The 22,538-nt window shown below is 41.7% G+C and overlaps 1 protein-coding gene across 1 annotated transcript in view; it reads right to left on the reverse strand.

Moving 5' to 3' along the window:
* Positions 1-22,538, reverse strand: part of MAP2K1 (mitogen-activated protein kinase kinase 1) — a 39,240-nt gene that overhangs the window by 13,649 nt on the left and 3,053 nt on the right. The window contains exons 2-5 of the mRNA XM_060755365.2: positions 10,325-10,535; positions 6,871-7,017; positions 3,873-3,950; positions 2,282-2,333 (exon numbers count right to left, since the gene is read on the reverse strand). Coding sequence (XP_060611348.2) covers positions 2,282-2,333; positions 3,873-3,950; positions 6,871-7,017; positions 10,325-10,535 — 488 coding nt within the window. The remainder of the gene's footprint in view (positions 1-2,281; positions 2,334-3,872; positions 3,951-6,870; positions 7,018-10,324; positions 10,536-22,538) is intronic.

The raw sequence follows: 22,538 nt of genomic DNA on the forward strand, positions 1-22,538 counted from the left end.
TGGAAATTGGCTTCGACAAGCATATTACATACTGCAGATAGGAAAACTCCGAGGCCTTGAGAACGCTTGGAGATTCTATAGATGGGGGGGGGACGGGGACTATTGAATTCAAGAGACACAATGACTCAGTAGGAAAGGCAGCAAAGCTTCAATAAAAAGATGGGAGGAATAGGAAAATAGCCGAAGGGAGAAGTGGGTAATAAATTTTATTATTATTATTATTATTGATTCTGAACAGGGCTATTGACATCTCTCGTTCATTTGCATGGCAAAAAGTCAACACCAGCTTGGCATCAACAACAACAGGTACTACTGAATTTCAGAAGAGTGAATTATTATTATTATTATTATTATTATTATTATTATGGATTCTGAACAGGGCTATTGACATCTCTCATTCATTTGCATAGCAAAAAGTCAACGCCAGCTTGGCATCAACAACAACAGGTACTACTGAATTTCAGAAGAGTGAATTATTATTATTATTATTATTATTATTATTATTATGGATTCTGAGCAGGGCTATTGAGGTCTCTCATTCATTTGCATGGCCAAACGTCCATGCCAGTTTGGCCTCAACAATAACAGATACTACTGAATTTAAGAAGAGTGAATTGTTGTTGTTATTATTATTATTATTATTATTATTATTATTACTAGCTTGCATACAAAATGCATAAGGTTGTGGACGAAGTACAACTCACATCATGCCAGGTTAACCCCCTGAAACTCCATCAGTTTGTCATGTTGGGCAAGTTTGCGCTAGATGCATCATGGGTGGGGTTCAGTGTGATCTCTGGCTGCAGGGTAAACTACAACTCCCACCATGGTGAATCAGTCACCTTGAATCCCTCCAGTAGGTTCAGTTGGTCATGGGGATTCTGTGCGCCAAGTTTGGTCCAGATCCATCATCACGGTGGTTACAGTGTCTCTGGATGTAAGTGAACTACAACTTACAGAAATGAAGGTCAGTTCCCCTTAAAACCCTCCAGTATTTTCAGTTGGTCATAGTGGTTCTGTGTGCCAAGTTAGGTTCAGGGCCATCGTGGGTGGAGTCCAGAGTGCTATTTGATTGCAGATGAACTATAAATCACAGTACCTACAATGGCTATAATTCAAGGTGAATTCCTCCTGTTTTTCTTAGGTCATGGGGGTTCTGTGTGCCAAATGTGGTCATGTCTATTGTTAATGGGGGTCACAGTGCTCCGACTTGATGCAGGGTGAACTACAACTTCCATTGTGTGGAGTCAATCCCCCAAACTCCTCCAGTGTTTAGTTGCGAATTAGTATTGCTCTTTTTGTTGTGCAAACAGAATTGAAAAGAGTAGGAAAGGGTTAACGGACAGGCAGCAGGGTGGGATCTTGCAAATTTCACATCAATAGAGAGAGTAAAAAACACTGGGATGTCTGTGATGGAGGAAACACGTAAAACCTAGGATGAAATTGTCTCTGAATTAAAGCCTTTAGTTGGGTGATGGACAGTGTGGTTTTTTGGGAGGACATTGGGAGGGCTATAAGCTGAGATGTCATTGGAAGGAGGGCTTTTGGTGGCTCCTCAGCACTTTGGGTTAAAGCTTTTAGTGGAAGTGGGAGCCTGTTTGTGGAAGTGGGCACCCCAGCCAACACACACATACATATTTTAACTTTTATTAGGTACATAGATATAGATAATGTATTCTGAACAGGGCTATTGACATCTCTCTTTCATTTGCATGACCAAAAGTCAATGCCAGCTTCACATCAACAACAACAGGTACTATTTAATTCAGAAGAGTGAATTATTATTATTGTTGTTGTTGTTGTTGTTGTTATCGCTGCTATGATATTTACTTATACCTTATTATTATTATTATTATTATTAGCATTATTATTATTAGCATTATTCTTATATTCATTTATACATATATTTCCTCACTTGATTTGAGACCCAAAGTGGTCCACAACCTTACAAAACAATGCAATTGAAAACAAACAGACATCTGAATTTGACATGAAATTATGAAAACAAGTCAGTTATAAATTACATTAGACAATGTAATGAAAACACCATACAGTAACTGGACGCAGTAGTTAGACACAGATAACAGCAACAACAATGGCTAAAAATTTGGTTGCCAGGCTCAAGTTTATCTACCAAAACTAACAATTTTTGCAGGGAAATCAAGTTTTTTTCAGCTTAAGGCAATATCCTCTGGACCACTATTCTGGTCAGAAAAAATATGAAACTGCAAATTATTAGCAATGGGAATATACCCAAACAGACAGAACAAAGCCTTCTTACCTCGATGCATTATCTTATGCTTCTCTCTCAGGTATGTCAGGCCTTTTATCACCTGCAAGAAATAAAATTATGATTATAATAATTATTTTAATATTTGCTCCATCTATTTTAATCTGGATTTTGTAATAATACATTTGAACTTGTGCATTTTATGAAAGGATTATGAGGATTGTGTGCTTTTAACTATGCTGTACCCCGCCAAAAGGAGAGGAAGGTAAGAAATAAAATTATGATTATGATGATTATTATTTGAAACACAACAAGATCAGTACACAGAAAACAAGACCAATACGCTGGCTTTTGTTTTTGTCCACACGTCTGACACTTCGCAAGTGTCTAGGACTGTGTAATGTTTCGGTGAATAATGCATGCAGATCCGAGTAGGGTGGCCTTTTGCTGTTGACAGATGGTGATTTTGTCTGTGCCAATTGTTTTTAAGTGCAGGCCAAGGTCTTTAGGCACTGCACACAGTGTGCCGATCAGCACTGGGACCACCTTGACTGGCTTGTGCGAGAGGCTTTGCAGTTTGATCTGTAAATCCTTTTATCGTGTCAGCTTTTCCAGTTGTTTCTCTTCAATCTTGCTTGCTTCTAACACGTTCCTAGGTCAGGAGTATTGTGCTCCAAAACTCTGTCAGTCTGAATTCGGAAGTCCCAGAGTAGTTTGATGTGTTCATTTTCTGTAACTTTTTCCGGCTTGTGATCCCACCAGTTCTTTGTCACAGGCAGATGGTCTTTGTGGCACAAGTTCTAATGAATCATCTGAGCAATGGTGTTATGCCTCTGCTTGTAGTCTGTCTGCGCAATCTTCTTGCAGCAGCTGAGGATGTGATCCATTGTTTTGTCTGCTTCCTTGCAGAGTCTACACTTGGAATCTGTCATCAACTTTTCAATTCTGGCTTGGATGGCATTGGTTCTAATGGCTTGTTCTTGGGCTGCCAGAATCAGCCACCTCCTTTGTCTCCTTTCTCCAAGTTCCATTTGTGAGCCACAGCCATGTTGTTTCTGTGTCTATTTTGTTCTCAATTTTTCCCAGGAACTGTCCATGGAGAGCCTTCTCTTGCCAGTTTTCTCTTCTGCTCTGCATTGTATTTTTATGGTATTCCATCTTTGTCTTTTATTGTTGTTGTTGTTGTTACACTATGTAACTAAATTTGAAAAACAAAATTCTGTTCCAGGTTTGAAAATGCTATTTCTTATTTAATTGTGCAGTCCTTACTTTAAAAGTAATTCTTATGCTGCAGAAACTTTGTTTTTGTGGCTACAAACTAGGTTGCAATTGGTTGAGCCTTGAAGATGAGATAGATATCCATTGGAAAACTATTGCCAAATGTGCTGCAGCAGGATGTCCCTTCCTGCAGAAACAAAGTTTGTGCAGTTTCATCAACTTTCCCCATGTGTTTATAATAGCACCAATTAGCAAATGACATCGATAACCCAGGAACAAAAAATGTGTTACATAGTATTGTTATTATTATGAAACGAAACCTAACAGAAACCCATTTGTTTACAATGTGTGGGAAAAGTACAGTCAGATCTATTTGCTTTGGAAGGGAAAAAAGATTCCCCAAATGCCAATGTCGCATACTCACCGCGATGCTGACTTTGCCGAGAATCTTCTCCGGGATCCTGCCGGCCTTTTTCAGGACTTGGTCCAAGGAGCCGCCATCCTAGAAAAGATGAAGGGATTAAGTGGGATTATGGACAACAAGTGGAACATGAGCTAGGAATGTGATGCAGCCGCTAAAAAAGCCAACGGGATTCCGGGCTGCACCCGAAGGAGGATAGTGCCCAGATCAAGGGAAGTCATGGTGCCGCTCTCTAGTGTCAAATACATTCTGTACAAAGCCCTTTGGGAAGGGAGAAGGCATCCAGGCATCCAGGAACATTGCAACAGAGAGACAGCTGGGCTTCTGATGAAACTCAATGGCTGGGATTTAATGGCAGAGCCAGGAAATGCTTGGGGTCTTTAGGAAGTAAGCCCAACTGGGAATTGGGAGTCTGTTTGGGTCTTCAGTTAGGCTGGATGCTGGGCTAGGAGAACGGCATCAGCATGGGAAAAAAGGGGCAACCCTTATCCATTATCAGTCAGAATAAGGGGAAACTTTGCAACCTCCAGAGTTTATAGCCCTTTCTGGACCCCCGCGAGGCTCCTCCGACCCAAGAAGATAATAATGGATCAAAGTGCAATGAAGTCCAATGTCAAAAAACAGTGCAACGAATAACAACCAACTGTAGAATCAATGCCATCTGATGCCACTTCAACTGCCCTGGCTGAATGCTACAGAAAATATAGGTGGAGCCCAAGTTACAAACAAGATTGGTTCTCAATTTGTTTGTCCGTCGGAACAGATGCATTTCTTAGTGCAACTCCAGCCAAATACGGATGTGTGTAGCTATAAGTTTAAGTAAGTATTTTGTTTATTCATTTGCAGCACAAAGGCTCATACGTGGCTTGATGGATCTGGACCAAACCTATCCTATTGAAAAGAGGAAGGATGGATGGATGGAAAGAAGGAAAAGGGGAAGGAGGAGGGGGTGGGAAGGAGAAGGAGAAGGAGAGGAAGGAAGCAAGGAAGAAAGGAAGGAAGGGAGGGAAAATAAAGTAAGGAAGGAAAGAAGGGGAAGTAGAAAGGAGAAGGAAGGAAGGGTAAAGGAAAGAGAAGGAGGAGGAGAGGGAGGGAGGGAGGGAGGGAAAAAGGAAGGAAGGAAGGGAGGGAGGGGAAGTAGAAAGGAGAAGGAAGGAAGGGTAAAGCAAGGAGAAGGAGAAGGAGATGGAGAAGGAGAAGGAGAAGGAGAAGGAGAAGGAGAAGGAGAAGGAGAAGGAGAAGGAGAAGGAGAAGGAGAAGGAGAAGGAGAAGGAGAGGAAGGAAGAGGAAGGAGAAAGGAGAAGGAAGGAAGAAAGGAAGGAAGGAAGGGGGGAGGGAAGTGAAGGAGAAAAGGAAGGAAGGAAGGAAGGAAGGAAGGAAGGAAGGAAGGAAGGAAGGAAAAAAGAAGGGAAAGAATGGAAGAAGGGAGGGAGGGGAGAAAGAAATAAAATGAAGAGAGGGAGCGGAAATGAAAGGGGGAAGGTATGAGGAAAGAGAGAAAAGGATGGGAAGAGAAAGGAAGGAAGAAGGAAGGAAAATGAGAGAGGCATATGGAGGAAATCAAGGGGTGAAGGAAAGGAAGAGAAGAAGGAGGTGTATGACAGCAACGGAGCCTATATGTGCTAATAATCCTTGAGGTACAATGAAGCCATACCAAAAGCTGCTCTTCGATGTCCAGCTTCAAGGGAGCCCCTCCCTTGGCTTATCAGGACCTGGTTTTGCACAAAGCAAACACGCTCTCTTCCAAGTCAAATATATACTGCTGTTGCAAACAGTGTCAGAGAAAGGGAGACTGGGCGAGCTGCATGGATGCTGAGTACAATACAACCGTTTAAAGCCAAAAAACCAGTTTAAAAAGCAATATAGGTAAAGGTAAGGGTTGTCCCCTGACATTAAGTCCAGTCATGTCTGACTCTGGGGTGTGGTGCTCATCTCCATTTCTAAGCCGAAGAGCCGGCGTTGTCCATAGACACCTCCAAAGTCATGTGGCCGGCATGACTGCATGGAGCGCTGTTACCTTCCCTCTGGAGTGGTACTTATTGATCTACTCACATTTGCATGTTTTCAAAGTGCTAGGTTGGCAGAAGCTAGGGCTGACAGCAGAAGCTCACGCCGCTCCCCGGAATTGAACCTGTGACCTTTCGGTCAACAAGCTCAGCAGCTCAGCGCTTTAACTCACTGCGCCACCGGGGGCCACCAAAAAAAGCAATATAGAAAGTCAAAATATTCATGTTTTCATAGAAACTCATGCATCCGCAGTAGAGATGTTTGCTGTGCTCCGACTTCCATGGAGTCTCCGATCACCTTTGAATCTCGACTGATCACTATCTGGACCTCAAAAGCTTTACTCCACAGTACACGATTTACTGTATTTCCTCACATAATAGTTGCACTCCCTTTCCCCCTATTTTAAAAAAGGGCTGCGATTATGATGTGAGGAAAAAAATGCTGTTTATTCACTGGTTTCTATTGTTGTTGTTTAAATAAATTGCCTTACCTCCAAAAGGGGAGGAAGAAGGATGATCCAGTCTCAAATAAACATCTCTGTTTCCATTTATTTGTTTTTTTAAAACTACAGACTAATTTGGGGCTGATTCCCCCTTCTTTCCTTCATTTTCCAAAGGCAAGGCGGTTTAAGAACTACAAAATGGAGGTATCTGAGGCTCCACTCTTCTCTCTTTTCTTCTTCCATCAAAGGCTAGAAGGCAATTAAACCTGAAATGGAGGTCTCTCAGACTCAGAGTGCTTCTCCTTCCTCAAAAGGGCTCCATTCTATGCTTTGTAAACCACCTTAAGGCCTTGAAGGAAGATGGGAGGAGAGAAGAGTTCAGCTCCAGAGACCTCCATTTTGTGGTTTGTAAACTGCCTTGTGTTCTAAGAAGGAAGGGAAGGAAAAAGGGAAAATGAAATGTGGGTGCAACTATTATGCGAGGAAAACAATTCCATTTTTGGGCATCACAACATTATTATGGTATATTACGATGCGAAAAGGCCTCCTTACCATGTTCTCCATGCAAATACTGATCTCCCCATCGCTGTAGAATGCTCCGTAGAAGCCCACAATATAAGGAGAATTGCATTCGTGCAAGACTTGCAGCTCCCGGATGATCTGATTCCGAATGGCCGGCTTGATCTCCAGGTGGATCAGCTACAAAGCAATGAATTGTCACAAGCACTGTTATTGGATGAATTTTGGGCATGTGTCCTCCTAATGCTATAACATGTCATGCCTCCTCATAGAGGAATGGGACATCAGCATCACAGATTGCACGAATTTCTTCCTGAAATTGCTTCTGTTGCTCTATTGCTCTGAGTGTGCCAGAAAGATCTATGGTGCAAACTCCATATTGGAAACATAGCCATGGTGCAGTTGCATACATTGGGGTCACTAAAATCCAACAATGGAGCCACATGTGCTCCTCAAAGCAGGCTGCTGGGAATGGTATGATCAGGATTTTAGGACTTAATGACACAAAGGGTGTAATTATTACTGTAGTACACGCTTTGGTTACATCCCGCTTAGATTACTGCAACGCTCTCTACGTGGGGTTGCCTCTGAAGACTGCCCGGAAGCTGCAGCAAGTACAACGCGCGGCAGCCAGATTACTAACGGGTGCAGGATACAGGGAGCACACCACTCCGCTGTTACTCGAACTCCACTGGCTGCCGATTAGCTTCCGAGCACAATTCAAAGTGCTGGTGTTAACCTATAAAGCCCTAAACGACTCCGGCCCTGTTTACCTCTCCGAACGTATTCTTCCCTACAAACCATCAAGACCACTAAGATCGTCTGGAGGGGCCCTGCTCTCGGTCCTTCCACCTGCACAAGCACGGCTGGTGGGGACGAGGGACAGGGCCTTCTCGATGGTGGCCCCTCGACTTTGGAACTCCCTGCCATTAGAGATCAGAACTGCCCCCTCCCTCATGACGTTCAGGAAACTAACAAAGACCTGGTTGTGGAACGTGGCATTTGACAACTGATTTAATTCTTTGCCCACATGAAAGGAGGATGATGAATGGGATTGTGACGATTTGGACGATTTGGCTCTTTTAACTGGGATGTTAATATTTTAATGTGTATGGTGCTGATATTTTAATCGTGTAATGAAGTGGCATTGTGTTGTTATTGTATATTTTTTGTATGTTAACACATGTTGTGAACCGGTCCGAATCCCTCTTTGAAGGTGAGAGGGTCGGTATATAAAACCTCGAAATAAATAAATAAATAAATATATTCGAGTATAAGCCTAGTTTTTCAGCCCCTTTTTTAGGCTGAAAAAAATCCCCTCGGCTTATACTCGAGTCAATGTTATTTATTATTTTACTCTGTTATTAGTATTATTTTTATTACATTTATTATTTTACTCTATTATTATTACATTTACATTATTTTACTGTATTGTTATATTTATTGCATTTACTATTTTACTCTATTATTGTTATTATTACATTTATTACTTTATTATTATTACTATTATTATTAAATTTCCATTATTTACTCAATTATTATTTTTATTACATGTTATTACATTTATTATTTTATTCTATCATTATAGGTAATAGGTAATAAGCACATTTACATTGAAGGAGGTTAGAATAATGGTTGAATCAGAGTTGGGCAGTCTTATCTTAAATTACAGTTTTGTGTAAATACTCAAAAACATTTAACCTACTGACAATTACCAGTAGCAGCTACATTTCTCACCCTCGGCTTATACTCAAGTCAATATGTTTTCCCAGTTTTCTGTGGTAAAATTAGGTCCCTCAGCTTATATTCAGGTCGGCTTATACTCGAATATATACAATATTTGTATTTTTATATCGATATTTTAACTAATTTTTATTTGAATTGTGTTGTAGCTATTATTAGATGCCCTGGGTCCCTATATCCAGAGAAAGGCTACATACAAATAACTAAGGTAAATTATTATTATTATTATTATTATTATTATTATTATTATTGGTTGTCTTTGTCCTTTTTGCTTCTGGCCCTTCTGTTCCTATGAACAATCTTTCTTGGAAGTTTCACGGAGCAGCAATTCACCTTTTAAATGGATAGCAAGGGGGCCCCTCACCAAACAACAACAAGAATTACCGGTTTTTCCAAATCAGAACTGTACATCTGGCAAATTCCAGAAACGAGGTTTCTCGCAGTCCATACATCTGAGCTTGATTTATTTGTTTGAGTGTTGAGCTAGTGGGCAGTTTGGGGATACTTTTGTTCTCTCTCTCTATGATATCGATATAAATAAAAATGTAATGTTCATTTGTGGGATTAGCATAACTCAAAAACCACTGGATGAATTGACACCAAATTTGGACACAATACACCTATCAGGCCAAGAAGTGACCATCACGCATAAAAACACTGAAAAACATAGCAAAAGGGACTTAAAAAGCCAAAAAAACCCAAAAATTACTATGCATGTGCAAAACCATATATATATATATACACACAAACACACATATATGCATATACACATGGAAAACACATACACAGAAAGGGGGAAAGAAGGAAGGAGGAAGGAAGGAGAGAAGGAGATAAAGAAGGAGGGAAGGAGAGAAGGAAGGAAAGAAAGAAGGGTAGAGAAGGAAAGAGAGAAGGTGGGAGAGGAAGGAGAGAAAGAGGGAAAGAAGGAGGGAAGGAGAGAAAGAAGGGTAGAAAGAAAGATGGAGAAGGAAGGAAGGAGAGAAGGAGGGAGGAAAGGAGAGAAGGAAAGAAAAAAGGTAGAGAAGGAAGGAAGGAGTGAAGGAAATAAAAAAGTGAAAGAGAGAAGGAAGGAGAGAAGGAACGAAAGAGAGAAAGAGGGAAGGAAGGAAGGAAGGAAGGAAGGGAGGGAGGGAGGGAGGGAGGGAGGGAGGGAGGGAGGGAGGGAGGAAGGAAAGAGACAAGGAAAGATGGAACCAAAGAGCAAAGGAAATGAGAAAAGAAACAGGTAGAGAAGGAAGTAAGAAGAAGAGAAAGAAAAAGAGGGAGGGAAGGAAAGAGAGAGGGAAGGAAGGAGTGAAAGAAAGAAGGAGGAGAAAGAGTGAGGGAAGGTTTGCCACAGCAACGCGTGGCGGGTACAGCCTATATATATATATATCTCTGTGTGTGTGTATGTATGTATGTGTGTGTGTGTATATGTATGTGTGTGTGTGTGTGTGTGTGTATATATATATATATAGATAGATAGATAGATAGATAGATAGATAGATAGAGAGAGAGAGAGAGAGAGAGACAGCATCCAAAATCTGTAGATGGAGGCAAAGTGCATGAATTTGGGGGAGGTTGGCTTGGAAGACCTAGATCTAAGTCCCTAAAACCACCAGGAGCAGACGTTCATCAGGACAGGAGACAAGTGTGCCCACAAATTGCAGTTGGAAATAGACCTCGAATGGCTCCCAATTGAGGAGGTTGTCTCGTTGTGAGACTGCCCCATCCATGGCTTGGTAAGGTCGCCATCTGAGCTCACCTTCCTGGCCATGATGAGGCCCGAGGGCTTGTGGGAGACCTTGAAGACCACACCGCCATTTCCAGCTCCCAGTTCGCTGATCTTCTCAAAGTCATCATCCTTCAGCTCCCCGACTTTCTGCTTCTGGGTCAGAAAGGCCTCCAGGCGTTTTCGTTGCTGCTCGTCCAGCTCCAGTTCCTCCAGCTTCTTCTGCAGGGCTTCCAGATTTGTCCTGAACCGGAAACAAGGGAAGAAATGGCCTTTAAATGGAGACACAAACCAGATCCTTGCAGACAACACATTAGTTTGGAACTGGGTGCTTGCTTATTACACGCAGCATACGTTGGAATCACACAATATGAGCAAAATGGAGTAGAACTGGGATCCAGTAGTTGCATACATCCCGCAGACTACATTTTACTCATCTTTCCATTCGGAAATGCTTGTTGCAACGTCTCTAATACAATGCAGAGATTATCGGGGTGGCCCTAAAAAAAGCTCCTACAGATTGAGTATCCCCTTTCCAAAATGCAAGGGATTAAACTTGTTTTGGAATTCAGATTTCTTTCAGAATTTGGAATACTAGCATTTGCATTATAAGATATCTTGGAGATGGGCCCTACATTTAGACATGATATTAATTTAAGCATCCTGTACACCTTATGCACATAATCAGACAGTGATTTCATGCAATATTTGTGTATCACCAGAAAGCACAAGTGTTCCTATCGAGCCATGTAGGTGGACCATTTCAGAATTTTGGAGTATTTTGGGGTAGAAGACAGTTCCATCTTTTCTCCTATGCTATTCTAATAATATAATATAATGTAATTTAATACAATATATTGTATATACATATAATATTTATAATATTATAATGTAATGCAATATAATCCTACTTATAATATATAATCAGATATTTATATTATAATATTACTAATAATATTACAATATAATGGCATAGTACAATATAATAATATTTAATACTGATATTGTACTATGCTAATAATATAATATATTGTATGTATGTATATCTCTTGTAAGCCGCTCTGAGTCCCCCTCGGGGTGAGGATGGCAGCATACAAAAGGCATAAATAAATAAATGTATTGGCATTTCAGATGTCAAAACTGTATCACTCCATGAGATAAGCTAAAATCCTATTTAATTTTATTTTAATGTTTGCATGCATCCGGTTTCAAACTGACATATTGCATTATTTTAAGAATTAGCCACTTTGAGTCTCCTTTGGGAGAAAAGAAGCTGGATATAAATAATATTCATAATATTAGTGAGGATGATGATGATGGTAGTGATGGTGATGGTGATGATGATGATGATGATGATAATAATAATAATAATAATAGAACTACACACTTTGAGGCAAAAATGCGCCACTTTGCAGAGGGTGGGATTATGGGAGTTGTTATCCAGAGCACATCCGGATAAACATTGGAGTAAGAAAGGCTATGATGAAAGGAAGGATGCGGCTGCACATGGCAGAAAGCCTGTGTAAATATTTTATATGCTTCTCTGTGCCAATTCTGTGGCCGATTACATAACCAGCTACACACTTGCATTTCCTTCCCATCTCTGCTTCAGTGAAACATGCCTCGAGACAAAAGGGAAGTCAAACAATGGAAGGCTTATAGAATAATGGAATAATAGAGTTGGAAGGGTCCCCCCAAAGGCCATCCAGTCCAACCCCCTTCTGCCTTCATGCAGAAAACGCACAATCCAAGCCCTCCTGACAGTTGGCCATCCAGGCTGTGTTTCAAAGCCTCCAAAGAAGGGACTTTCACTGGACTCCGAGGCAGAGAGTTCCACTGTTGAACAACTCTTATTACGGTCAGGAAATCCTTCTTGAATCTATTGTAATTTAAACCCAGGCGGAATGAATGCAGTTTGACACCACTTTAAACTCATGTCCCATTTTCTTAAGCGGCTTGGAACATCAAAAACAAGACAATGCAAAACCTGCAACGTATCGGCATTGAAACAGAGTTAAGCAGAATGGTTCCAAACAAATAGCCAACATCAAAGAATACCATGAAACCTTTCTCTTTCAGCCCAGTCCATGGTGAATGATGTCTTTTAAACTCATGGCTTGTATTTACAGTATTTTAATTTCTGTTCTGTGTATGTTAATACTTGTATTTAACAGAAATGTGTATTTTGCACAATGTTTTATGGTTGTGTGTGCTTTAACTGTGTCGTGCCCAACCTTGAGGAGAGGCAGATAAGTAGGTGGGTGTTTCGAGGGGTGCCAAACTGCATTAATTCTCCAGTGTAGATGCACTCCTTGCCTTGACACTACATTAGAGGCTGGCAATCCTTAGCAGGGTTTGCATTGTCAATGTCCCAACGCCAGTGCGACCCGCAGGAGAGAGAATAAGCCGCTCAGGCTCTCGAAGGCACATCCACCGGCTTCTGTTTCCCTCCCCAAAGCAGCTTTGCTTTGGTTTAGTGGCAGCTGAGCCAAAGGAGGGTCACGTGGTGCTCTGCGTAATCATGCTCCAGGCCAGGAGATGCTCCATTTCCTCTGCCCTGGACTTCTGCTTCACCATACAAACAACATTCAGAACCTGGAAAGCGACGTCAGACTTTTTTTTTGTTGTTGTGTCAGGAGCGACTTGAGAGACTGTAAGTTGCTTCTGGTGTGAGAGAACTGGCCATCTGCAAGGATGTTGCCCAGGGGATGCCCGGATGATTTGATGTTTTTATCATCCTTGTGGGAGGCTTCTCTCATGTCTCTGTTTGGGGAGCTGGAGCTGACAGAGGGAGCTCATCCTCCTCCCCCCGGATTTGAACCTGCAACCTGTCGGTCTTCAGTCCAGCTGGCACAGGGGTTTAACCCACTGCGCCACCCGGAGCTCTGACGTCAGACTAAATTTCTTCTACATCAGGCATGGGCAAACTTTGGCCCTCCTTCCAGGTGTTTTGGACTTTAATTCCCACAATTCCTAACAGCCGGCAGGCTGTTAGGAATTGTGGGAGTTGAAGTCCGAAATACCTGGAGGGAGGGCCAAAGTTCGCCCATGCCTGATGTAGAATGAAATGCAGTCCGAGTCGTGGGACCTGTGGTTCCACAAGGTATTGAGCCTTCACTGCAAAAGGGTATTGGTGCCTTACCAAAGTACAGTGAAAGTGGTGTCAAACTGCATTTGTTTGACAGTGTAGATGCACCAGTGGATTGTCAGGTCTCAGCAACAAACAACTAATGTTCCAGAGAACATGCCATAGCGCAGGTTGGGAGAAAGGCGGGAGATGAGTGGGAGATAAAAGTAGGAAGATAGATAGAAAGGTAGATAGATAGATAGATAGATAGATAGATAGATAGATAGATAGGCAGATAAGCACATAGATAGAAAGACAAGCAGAGAGATAGATAGGCAGATAGACAGGCAGACATGCAGGTAGAGAGAGAGAGACAGAGAGATAAGTAGATAGTGACAGACAGACAGGCTGATAGATGGATGGATGGATAGATAGACAGTTGAATAGATAGGTAGATGAGGTGATAGATAGATAGATAGATAGATAGATAGACAGACAGACAAGTAGAGACAGACAGATAGATAGGCTGATAAATAGATGGATGGATGGATAGACAGACATACATATGAATAGATAGGCAGATGGGCTAATAGATGATAGATAGATAGATAGATAGATAGATAGATAGATAGATAGATAGATAGACAGACATATAGGCAGGCAGACAAGCAGATAGATAGAAAGACAGAGATAGATAGATAGATAGATAGATAGATAGATAGATGATAGATAGCTAGATAGATAGATAGATAGACAAACAAACAGACAGAGAGATAGATAGGCAGATAGACAAGCAGATAGATAGATAGATAGATAGATAGATAGATAGATAGATAGATAGGCAGATAGATATATAGATAGGCAAGGAGATAGATAGACAGACAGATAGGCAGAGACAGATAAGCAGATAGGTAGAAAGAAAGAAAGAAAGAAAGAGTAGATAGATAGACAGAGAGATTGATAAGCAGATAGATATTATAACTTTATTTGTACCCCGCTAGCATCTCCCGAAGGACTCGATGCGGCTTACATAGGCCAAGGCCTCAAAACACAATACAACAATACAATACCTAAAGCAAATTAAAAACAGTTAAGCAGTATAAACAACAAACAATACATCAAGACACTATAAAACTGGGCCAGGCCAGAGTAATGGGTACAAGATTAAAAGTGCTGATGTGGCAGGAGGTATGTAGGATTATAAAGTAAGTGCAGTGTGCAGTGTGCAGCAATCTCAGTTCTACTAAAGTGCTTCTAGGACTTGGTATTGGAAATTCCTAATCTGGGAAGGCACATCGGAACAGCCAGGTCTTCAAGTTCTTTCTGAAGACTGCCAGTGTAGGGGCCTGTCTAAGATCTTTTGAGAGGGCGTTCCAGAGTCAGGGGGCCACCACAGAAAAGGCCCTGTCTCAAGTCCCCACCAAGCGCGCTTGTGACGCAGGCGGGATCACGAGCAGGGCCTCTCCAGATGACCGAAGTGAACGCGTGGGTTCGTAGATGGAGATGCGGTCACGTAGGTAGGGTGGTCCCAAACCGTTCAGGGCTTTGTAGGTAAGCACCTGCACCTTAAATTGGGCTCAGAAAATAAACAGCAGCCAGTGGAGCTCCTTGAACAGGAGATAGTTAGATAGATAGTTATATATACACACAGACACATATATACACTGTATATTTCCATGTATAACCCTAGACATTTCAGTCAAAAGATAACCCCCCCACCCCAAGCCTGGGATGACTTATCCATGAGTCATTGCAGACACTGTACCTTAACCATTATCTAAAAAGGAACCTGCCCTTGACTTCTACATGAGTGTACATGTGTATGTATGTGTGTGCGTGAATAAAACTACATTGTTAATGAAGCCATCAGAATCTGCTTTTGTTCCGGTCGCCATGAGGATCCTGCCTTGAAATCTCTCTTGGCTGGGAATTGTTCGTGCAAATTGCACCGTCAGCCGCCTCCTACGTTGGCATGCGGCAACAGGTGCGTAGGTGTGCTGATGAGCATTCCTCCCGACTGACACGTCTCCGCGTTAAGACAACTTGGCATCGCACCCCTGGCACGCTTAACCACTGTGCAAGCGAGTGCATTCTTAAAATAAGTATGAAACAAGGATCTGGTCCTCAACCAAAGAGAATGCTGACTCTAGAACCCTTTCCTATCGGAAGTTCTAAAGGAGGTTGGGATTCTCTTTCCCTAAGCCCAGGCTTACGAGAAGAACTCAAAACCAAATAGCTGTAGTGGAACTAATTATGATGGGGATGCCTTTTTCCATTATTGTTATAACCCCCGCTATTTCTCTCCACAAGGAGACTCTAAATGGCTGCATGCTGCCAGAGACTGACCCATAGATCTCTTTCTCTCTCTCTCTCTCTCCCTCTCTCTGGACATTCCACGGGGATTTCTGACTGAACGGCACACGTGTCTCCTTCCTCTGCGAACAGCTGGCCGCTTCCTGCAAAGAGCAGCTGGCAATGGGCCCTCCCTTCGGGGCAATGTGTCCTCAAATGCTTCCCTTTGCAGAGGGAGGGAAGGAAGGAAATGATGGGGAAAAACTAGGAAGGAAAAGAAAGAAGGGAGGGCGGAGAAAGAAAAGTAAGAAGGAGAGGAGAGAGAAAGAGGAAAGAAGGAGAAAGGGAAGTAAGAAGGAAAAGAGAAGAGAGAGAGAAAGGAAAAGAAGAAGGAAACGAAAGGAAGAAGGAAAGGAAGGGAAAGGAGGAAAAGATGAAAGGAAGGAAAGAAGGAGAAAGGAAAAGAAGAAGGAAAGGAGGTAGGGACGAGAAAGGAAAGGAAGAAGGAAAGGGAAGGAAGGAAAGAAAGAAAGAAAAAGGGAAGTAAAATGGAAAAATGAGAGAAAAGAAGGAAGAAAAAAGTAAATGAAGGAAGGAAAGGAAGTGAAAGTAAAATGCTAAGGAGAGGAGAGGGAAAGAGGAAAGAATAAAGGAATGAAGGAGAAAGAAAAGGAAGAAGGGAAGGAGGGAGGAGAGAGGAAAGTTAGAAGGAAAGGAAAAACAAAGAAAAGTAAAATGGAAAGGAGAGGTAAGGAGGAAAGATTATAGGAAGGAAGGAGAGGAAATGAGGGAAGTAAAAGTAACATGGGAATGAGATTAAAGGAAAGGAAGGAATATGAAAGGAAGGAAGGAAGGAAGGAGAAAGAAAAGTAAGAAGGAAAGGAAAGAAGAAATAAAAGGAAGGAAGGAAGGAAGGAAGGAAGGAAGGAGAAAGGAAAGTAAAATGTAAAGGGGGAAAGGAGGAAATATGGAAAGAAGGAAAGAAGAAAATGGAAGGAAAGTAAAATGGAAGGAGAGGAAAGGAGGAAAGATTAAAAGAAGGAAGGAGGAAGGAAGGAAGGAAGGAAGGAGAAAGGAAAGGGAGAAGAAAGGGGAGGAAGGAAAAATGGAAAGGAGATGGGAGTAAAGGAGTAAAGATGGATGGATGGAAGGAAGGAGAAAGGAAAGGAAGAAGGAAGCGAAAGGAGGGAGTGAGGGAAGAAAGAGAGGATAAAGAAAGGAAGGAAGGAAGGGAAAGGAGAGGAAGAATTGAAGTACAGGAAAAAAGGAAGGAAGGGAGGGGGGAGGAGGAAGAAAACAGAAACCAAAGTAAGGAAAGGAAAGACAAAGTGTAGAACTGGGAAGGCAAAAATGGATATGTGACCCCTCAGATCCTTATTTCAAAGGTCAAAACAGCAGCCAGTCCTATCTCAAAATGTTGTTATTATAGGAAATGAAGTATTAGGTACTTAACAGCAAACAGGGATTAAAGCTGGATTTGGAGTGTGTTATTTAATTGCAAACCGTTCCATTATTAGATTGGATTTGTGTGATATGCACTACTGTAGAGAGAGGGAAGAAAGAAAGAAGGAAAGGGAAGTGATCCTGCTGCTTTTAAATTGAGTTGAAATGCTTTTAGTGTCGGCCACTTTGAGTCTACTTTGCGGAGAGAAAAAGCGGGGTATATATAAGAAGAAGAGTTGGAGAGTACAGTTGGTTCTCCATATCCACGGATTCAATGCTTTGAGAATATTATTAAAAATTCCGAAAGTAAGCCCCGATTTAGCCATTTTATATAAGGGACTGTGCCACTGTATATAATAATTAGACTGGAACCCCAGTGGCACAGTGGGTTAAACTCTTGTGCAAGCAGGACTGAAGACCAACAGGTCGCAGGTTTGAATCCGGGGAGAGTGAGGATGAGCTCCCTCAGTCAGCTCCAGCTCCCCATGCGAGGACGTGAGAGAAGCCTCCCACAAAGGATGATAAAACATCAAAATATCCTGGCGTCCCCTGGGCAACGTCCTTGCAGACAGCCAATTCTCTCACACCAGAAGCAACTTGCAGTTTCTCAAGTCGCTCCTGACACACACACACACACACACACACACACACACACACAAAAGACTACAGCATCCATAGAATCATAGAATCATAGAATCAAAGTGTTGGAAGAGACCTCATGGGCCATCCAGTCCAACCCCCTGCCAAGAAGCAGAAATGTTGCATTCAAATCACCCCTGACAGATGGCCATCCAGCCTCTGTTTAAAAGCTTCCAAAGAAGGAGCCTCCACCACACTCCGGGGCAGAGAGTTCCACTGCTGAACGGCTCTCACAGTCAGGAAGTTCTTCCTCGTGTTCAGATGGAATCTCCTCTCTTGTAGTTTGAAGCCATTGTTCTGCATCCTAGTCTCCAAGGAAGCAGAAAACAAGCTTGCTCCCTCCTCCCTGTGGCTTCCTCTCACATATTTATACATGGCTATCATATCTCCTCTAAGCCTTCTCTTTTTCAGGCTAAACATGCCCAGCTCCTTAAGCCGCTCCTCATAGGGCTTGTTCTCCAGTCCCTTGATCATTTTAGTCGCCCTCCTCTGGACACATTCCAGCTTGTCAATATCTCTCTTGAATTGTGGTGCCCAGATTCATGAGTTTTGGTATCCACTGTTTGTGTCTTCTTTTGAGAGATGGAAAAGTGTGATGTTAATAGAACAGAATATAAAAGAACTTGTCAAACTACAACTCCTATCATCCCCTAGCATTGAGTCCTAGCAGTTAATGTGGGCTCAAAATTCATTAAGTCTACAGTGTGGATGCTTCCATAGTCAGACATTCCAATCAGGTTGGCTTTCTTGACAATTATTATTATTATTATTATTATTATTATTATTATCATGATCATGATCATGATCATCATCATCATCATCATCATCCCCTTGGATAATGGCAGACTATTATTTATTTATTTATCTACCACATTTGTACCCTGCCCTTCTCACTCCAAAGGAGACTCAGAGCGGCCTTACAACAGGCAACAATTTGATGCCATACATATAAATATCAAAAAATAAACAAATACGTTAAAATCCAAAATGTTAAAAACAACAAACAACTATTAAGAGGAGAACTATTAGAGAACTTTGTTAATTATTGGCAACCAATGAGTCAACGTCTCAATGTAAAATGAAACTAAAAATGTATTTCATAGAATCATAGAATCATAGAATCAAAGAGTTGGAAGAGACCTCATGGGCCATCCAGTCCAACCCCCTGCCAAGAAGCAGGAATATTGCATTCAAATCACCCCTGACAGATGGCCATCCAGCCTCTGTTTAAAAGCTTCCAAAGAAGGAGCCTCCACCACACTCCGGGGCAGAGAGTTCCACTGTTGAACGGCTCTCACAGTCAGGAAGTTCTTCCTCATGTTCAGATGGAATCTCCTCTCTTGTAGTTTGAAGCCATTGTTCCGCGTCCTAGTCTCCAGGGAAGCAGAAAACAAGCTTTCACAACCTGGGGGTCGGAATACCTGGGGGGGGGGTCATGAGGGGTCACCAAAGACCATCAGAAAACACATATTATCGGTTGTTCATGGGGGTTCTGTGTGGGAAGTTTAGCCCAATTCTATTGTTGGTGGAGTTCAGAATGCTCTTTGATTGTAGGCGAACTATAAATCCCAGCAACAACTCCTCCCAAATGTCGAGGTCTATTTTCCCCAAACTCCACCAGTGTTCACATTTTGGCATGTTGAGTATTCGTGGCAAGTTTGGTCCAGATCCATCATTGTTTGAGTCCACAGTTCACTCTGGATGGGAGGTGAACTACAGCTTCAAAACTTAAGGTCAATGCCCATCAAACTCTTCTACTATTTGCTCTTGGTCATGGGAGTTCTGTGGTGTCAAGTTTGGTCCAATTCCATAGTTGTTGGAGTTCTGAATGCTCTTTGATTGTAGGCGAACTATAAATCCCAGCAACTGAAACTCCCAAATAACAAAATCAACCCCTCCGCAACCCCACCAGTATTCAAATTTGGGCGTATTGGGTATTTGTGCCAAATTTGGTCCAGTGAATGAAAATACATCCTGCATGTCAGATATTTCCATTACGACTCATAACAGTAGCAAAATCACAGTTATGAAGTAGCAACAAATATAATTTTCTGGTTGGGGGTCACCACAATATGAAGAAGTGTATTAAGGGGTTGTGGCATTAGGAAGGTTGAGAAACACTGATACAGAGGATCCTATAAGATGTAGACAAGGATGAAGGAGGATATTAAGTTAGAGCTTATGATATCTTGTACTATTTCAATAGAAGACCATGACCCCTTAAAGAAAATATATTACCTGAGAAATGATTATGGAACACTAATAGCTGGAAAGTATTGCACCATAGGCAACAAATGTATGTCTATTGGAATAAATAAATAAATCTTTAGAAAACTCAACAAATATTAAAATCTATATAAATAAAAATGTAATGTTCGTTTGTGGGATTAACATAACTCAAAAAACACTCAGCGAATTGACACCAAATTGACACCAACCTCTCTACGTGGGGTTGCCTTTGAAGACAGCTCGGAAGCTCCAACTAGTCCAACGCTCGGCAGCCATGATTTTAACAGGAGCAGAGCGCAGGGAGCATACAACCCCCCTGTTGCGCCAACTCCACTGGCTACCGATCTGCTACCGAGCTGAATTCAAAGTGCTGGCGTTGGCCTTTAAAGCCCTAAACGGTTCCGGCCCAAGCTACCTATCTGACCGCATCTCTGCCTATGAACCCACCAGGACTTTGAGATCTTCCGGGGAGACCCTGCTCTTGATCCCGCCTGCTTCTCAAGCTCGGCTGGCGGGGACGAGAGATAGGGCCTTCTCGGTGGTGGCTCCTCGGCTGTGGAACGCCCTTCCTACGGACATTAGACTAGCACCATCTCTAATGGTATTCCGCAAAAAGGTGAAGACCTGGATGTTTGTGCAGGCGTTTGAGTAATTTAGTGCAATCTGGTAATGGAACATAGGAATGGAACAATGGACGACGAACCTGGACTACGCTTGGATGATGAGAAGATTGGGTACGGTTGTTGTTTTTTGTAATAATTGTGCATTGTAATTGCTTATTGGTAATTTATGGATAATGTGTTAAGTCAATTGTTATATGTTGTATGGAACCACTGCTGTTTCTACTGTTTTACTGTTTGTGAACCGCTGTGAGTCGCCTTCGGGCTTGAGATACAGCGGTATATAAGCAAAGTAAATAAATAAATAATAATAAATAAATTTGGCCACAAGACACCAATCACGCCAATGAGTGTCCATCACCCTTAAAAACACACAAAAAACCTGCACAACAGACTTTAAAACCCTCCAAAATAAACCATATATACATATACACATACGTTCATACACATATACACAAGCACACATACATACATACACACATATACGCAAGTACACACAAATATACACATATACACATCTACATATACGGCTACACACATATACATATACACATACATACACATAAACAAACATATATGCATATACACAAACACACACATATACACAATATACATATACACATATAAACACAGAAATATACATATACACATGCACACACACATACAGGCACACACATATATATGCAAGCACACACAAATATACACATATACATACACATACATATACACCTACACACATATACATATACACATAAACACACATATATGCATATACACAAGCACACACATATACACAATATACATATACACATATAAACACAGAAATATACATATACACATACACACATACAGACAGACACACACATATATATGCAAGCACACACAAATATGCACATATACATACACATACATATACACCTACATGCATATACATATACACTTACATACACACATATATTTATTTATTCATTCAAATAGACTCTCAGGTAACTGGAACTCTCAAGCAACCAGAAAAAAAATTAATAATACTTTAAATAAATATTATAATAAAATCTGGAAGAAATTATTATTATTATTTTATTATTATTTAGCAATTTTGTCTTGTCCCCTCTATCGGGGGACTCTGGCCGGTTTCCAACAATAAAATCACAAAACAATCATTAAAAAATCATACAACGTATTCAATTAAAACGTTATAGCAGCAAAATGCAATTACATAATAACAATGGTCAGTCGTCATAGTGAATTCCTTGTCCATCATTCATCATCATCTATCTGATCACAGAAATATTGATTCACTCGTAGAAAGCCAAACCCCATAGCCAGGTTTTCACCCGTTTTCTGAACGACAGAATGGACGGGGCAGTTCTGATCTCCAGTGGGAGAGACTTCCAGAGTCGAGGGGCCACCACCGAGAAGGCCCTGTCCCACGTCCCCACCAGGCGCGCCTGAGAGGCTGGTGGGACCGAGAGCAGGGCCCCTCCAGACGATCTTAACGACCTAGATGGTTCATAGGGGAGAATACGTTTGGACAGGTAAACTGGGCCGGAGTCGTTTAGGGCTTTATAGGTTAACACCAGCACTTTGAATTGTGCTCGGAAGCTAATTGGCAGCCAGGGGAGCTGGCGCAACAGAGGAGTAGTATGCTCCCTGTACCCTGCTCGTGTTAGCATTCTGGCTGTCGAACGTTGGACTAGTTGGAGCTTTCGGGCAGTCTTCATAGGCAACCCCACGTAGAGAGCGTTGCAGTAATCTAAACGGGATACTAAAATGACATCAATCTTTAGTGGAAATTTTGCATGAAGTTGTGCCAATTGGCATTGAATGGCTTTATTTTCATCATATGAATCATATGAATATCAAATCAATGCAGAGTTTTATGGTAGATGATAGGTATGGTGTGAGTTAGTGCAATTTCAGTAGGAGCTCTCAAGCAAGCAGAAACTACATTGATCCA

Source organism: Anolis sagrei, chromosome 9 (genome assembly GCF_037176765.1).
Source record: "Anolis sagrei isolate rAnoSag1 chromosome 9, rAnoSag1.mat, whole genome shotgun sequence".
Taxonomy (NCBI): Eukaryota; Metazoa; Chordata; class Lepidosauria; order Squamata; family Dactyloidae; genus Anolis; species Anolis sagrei.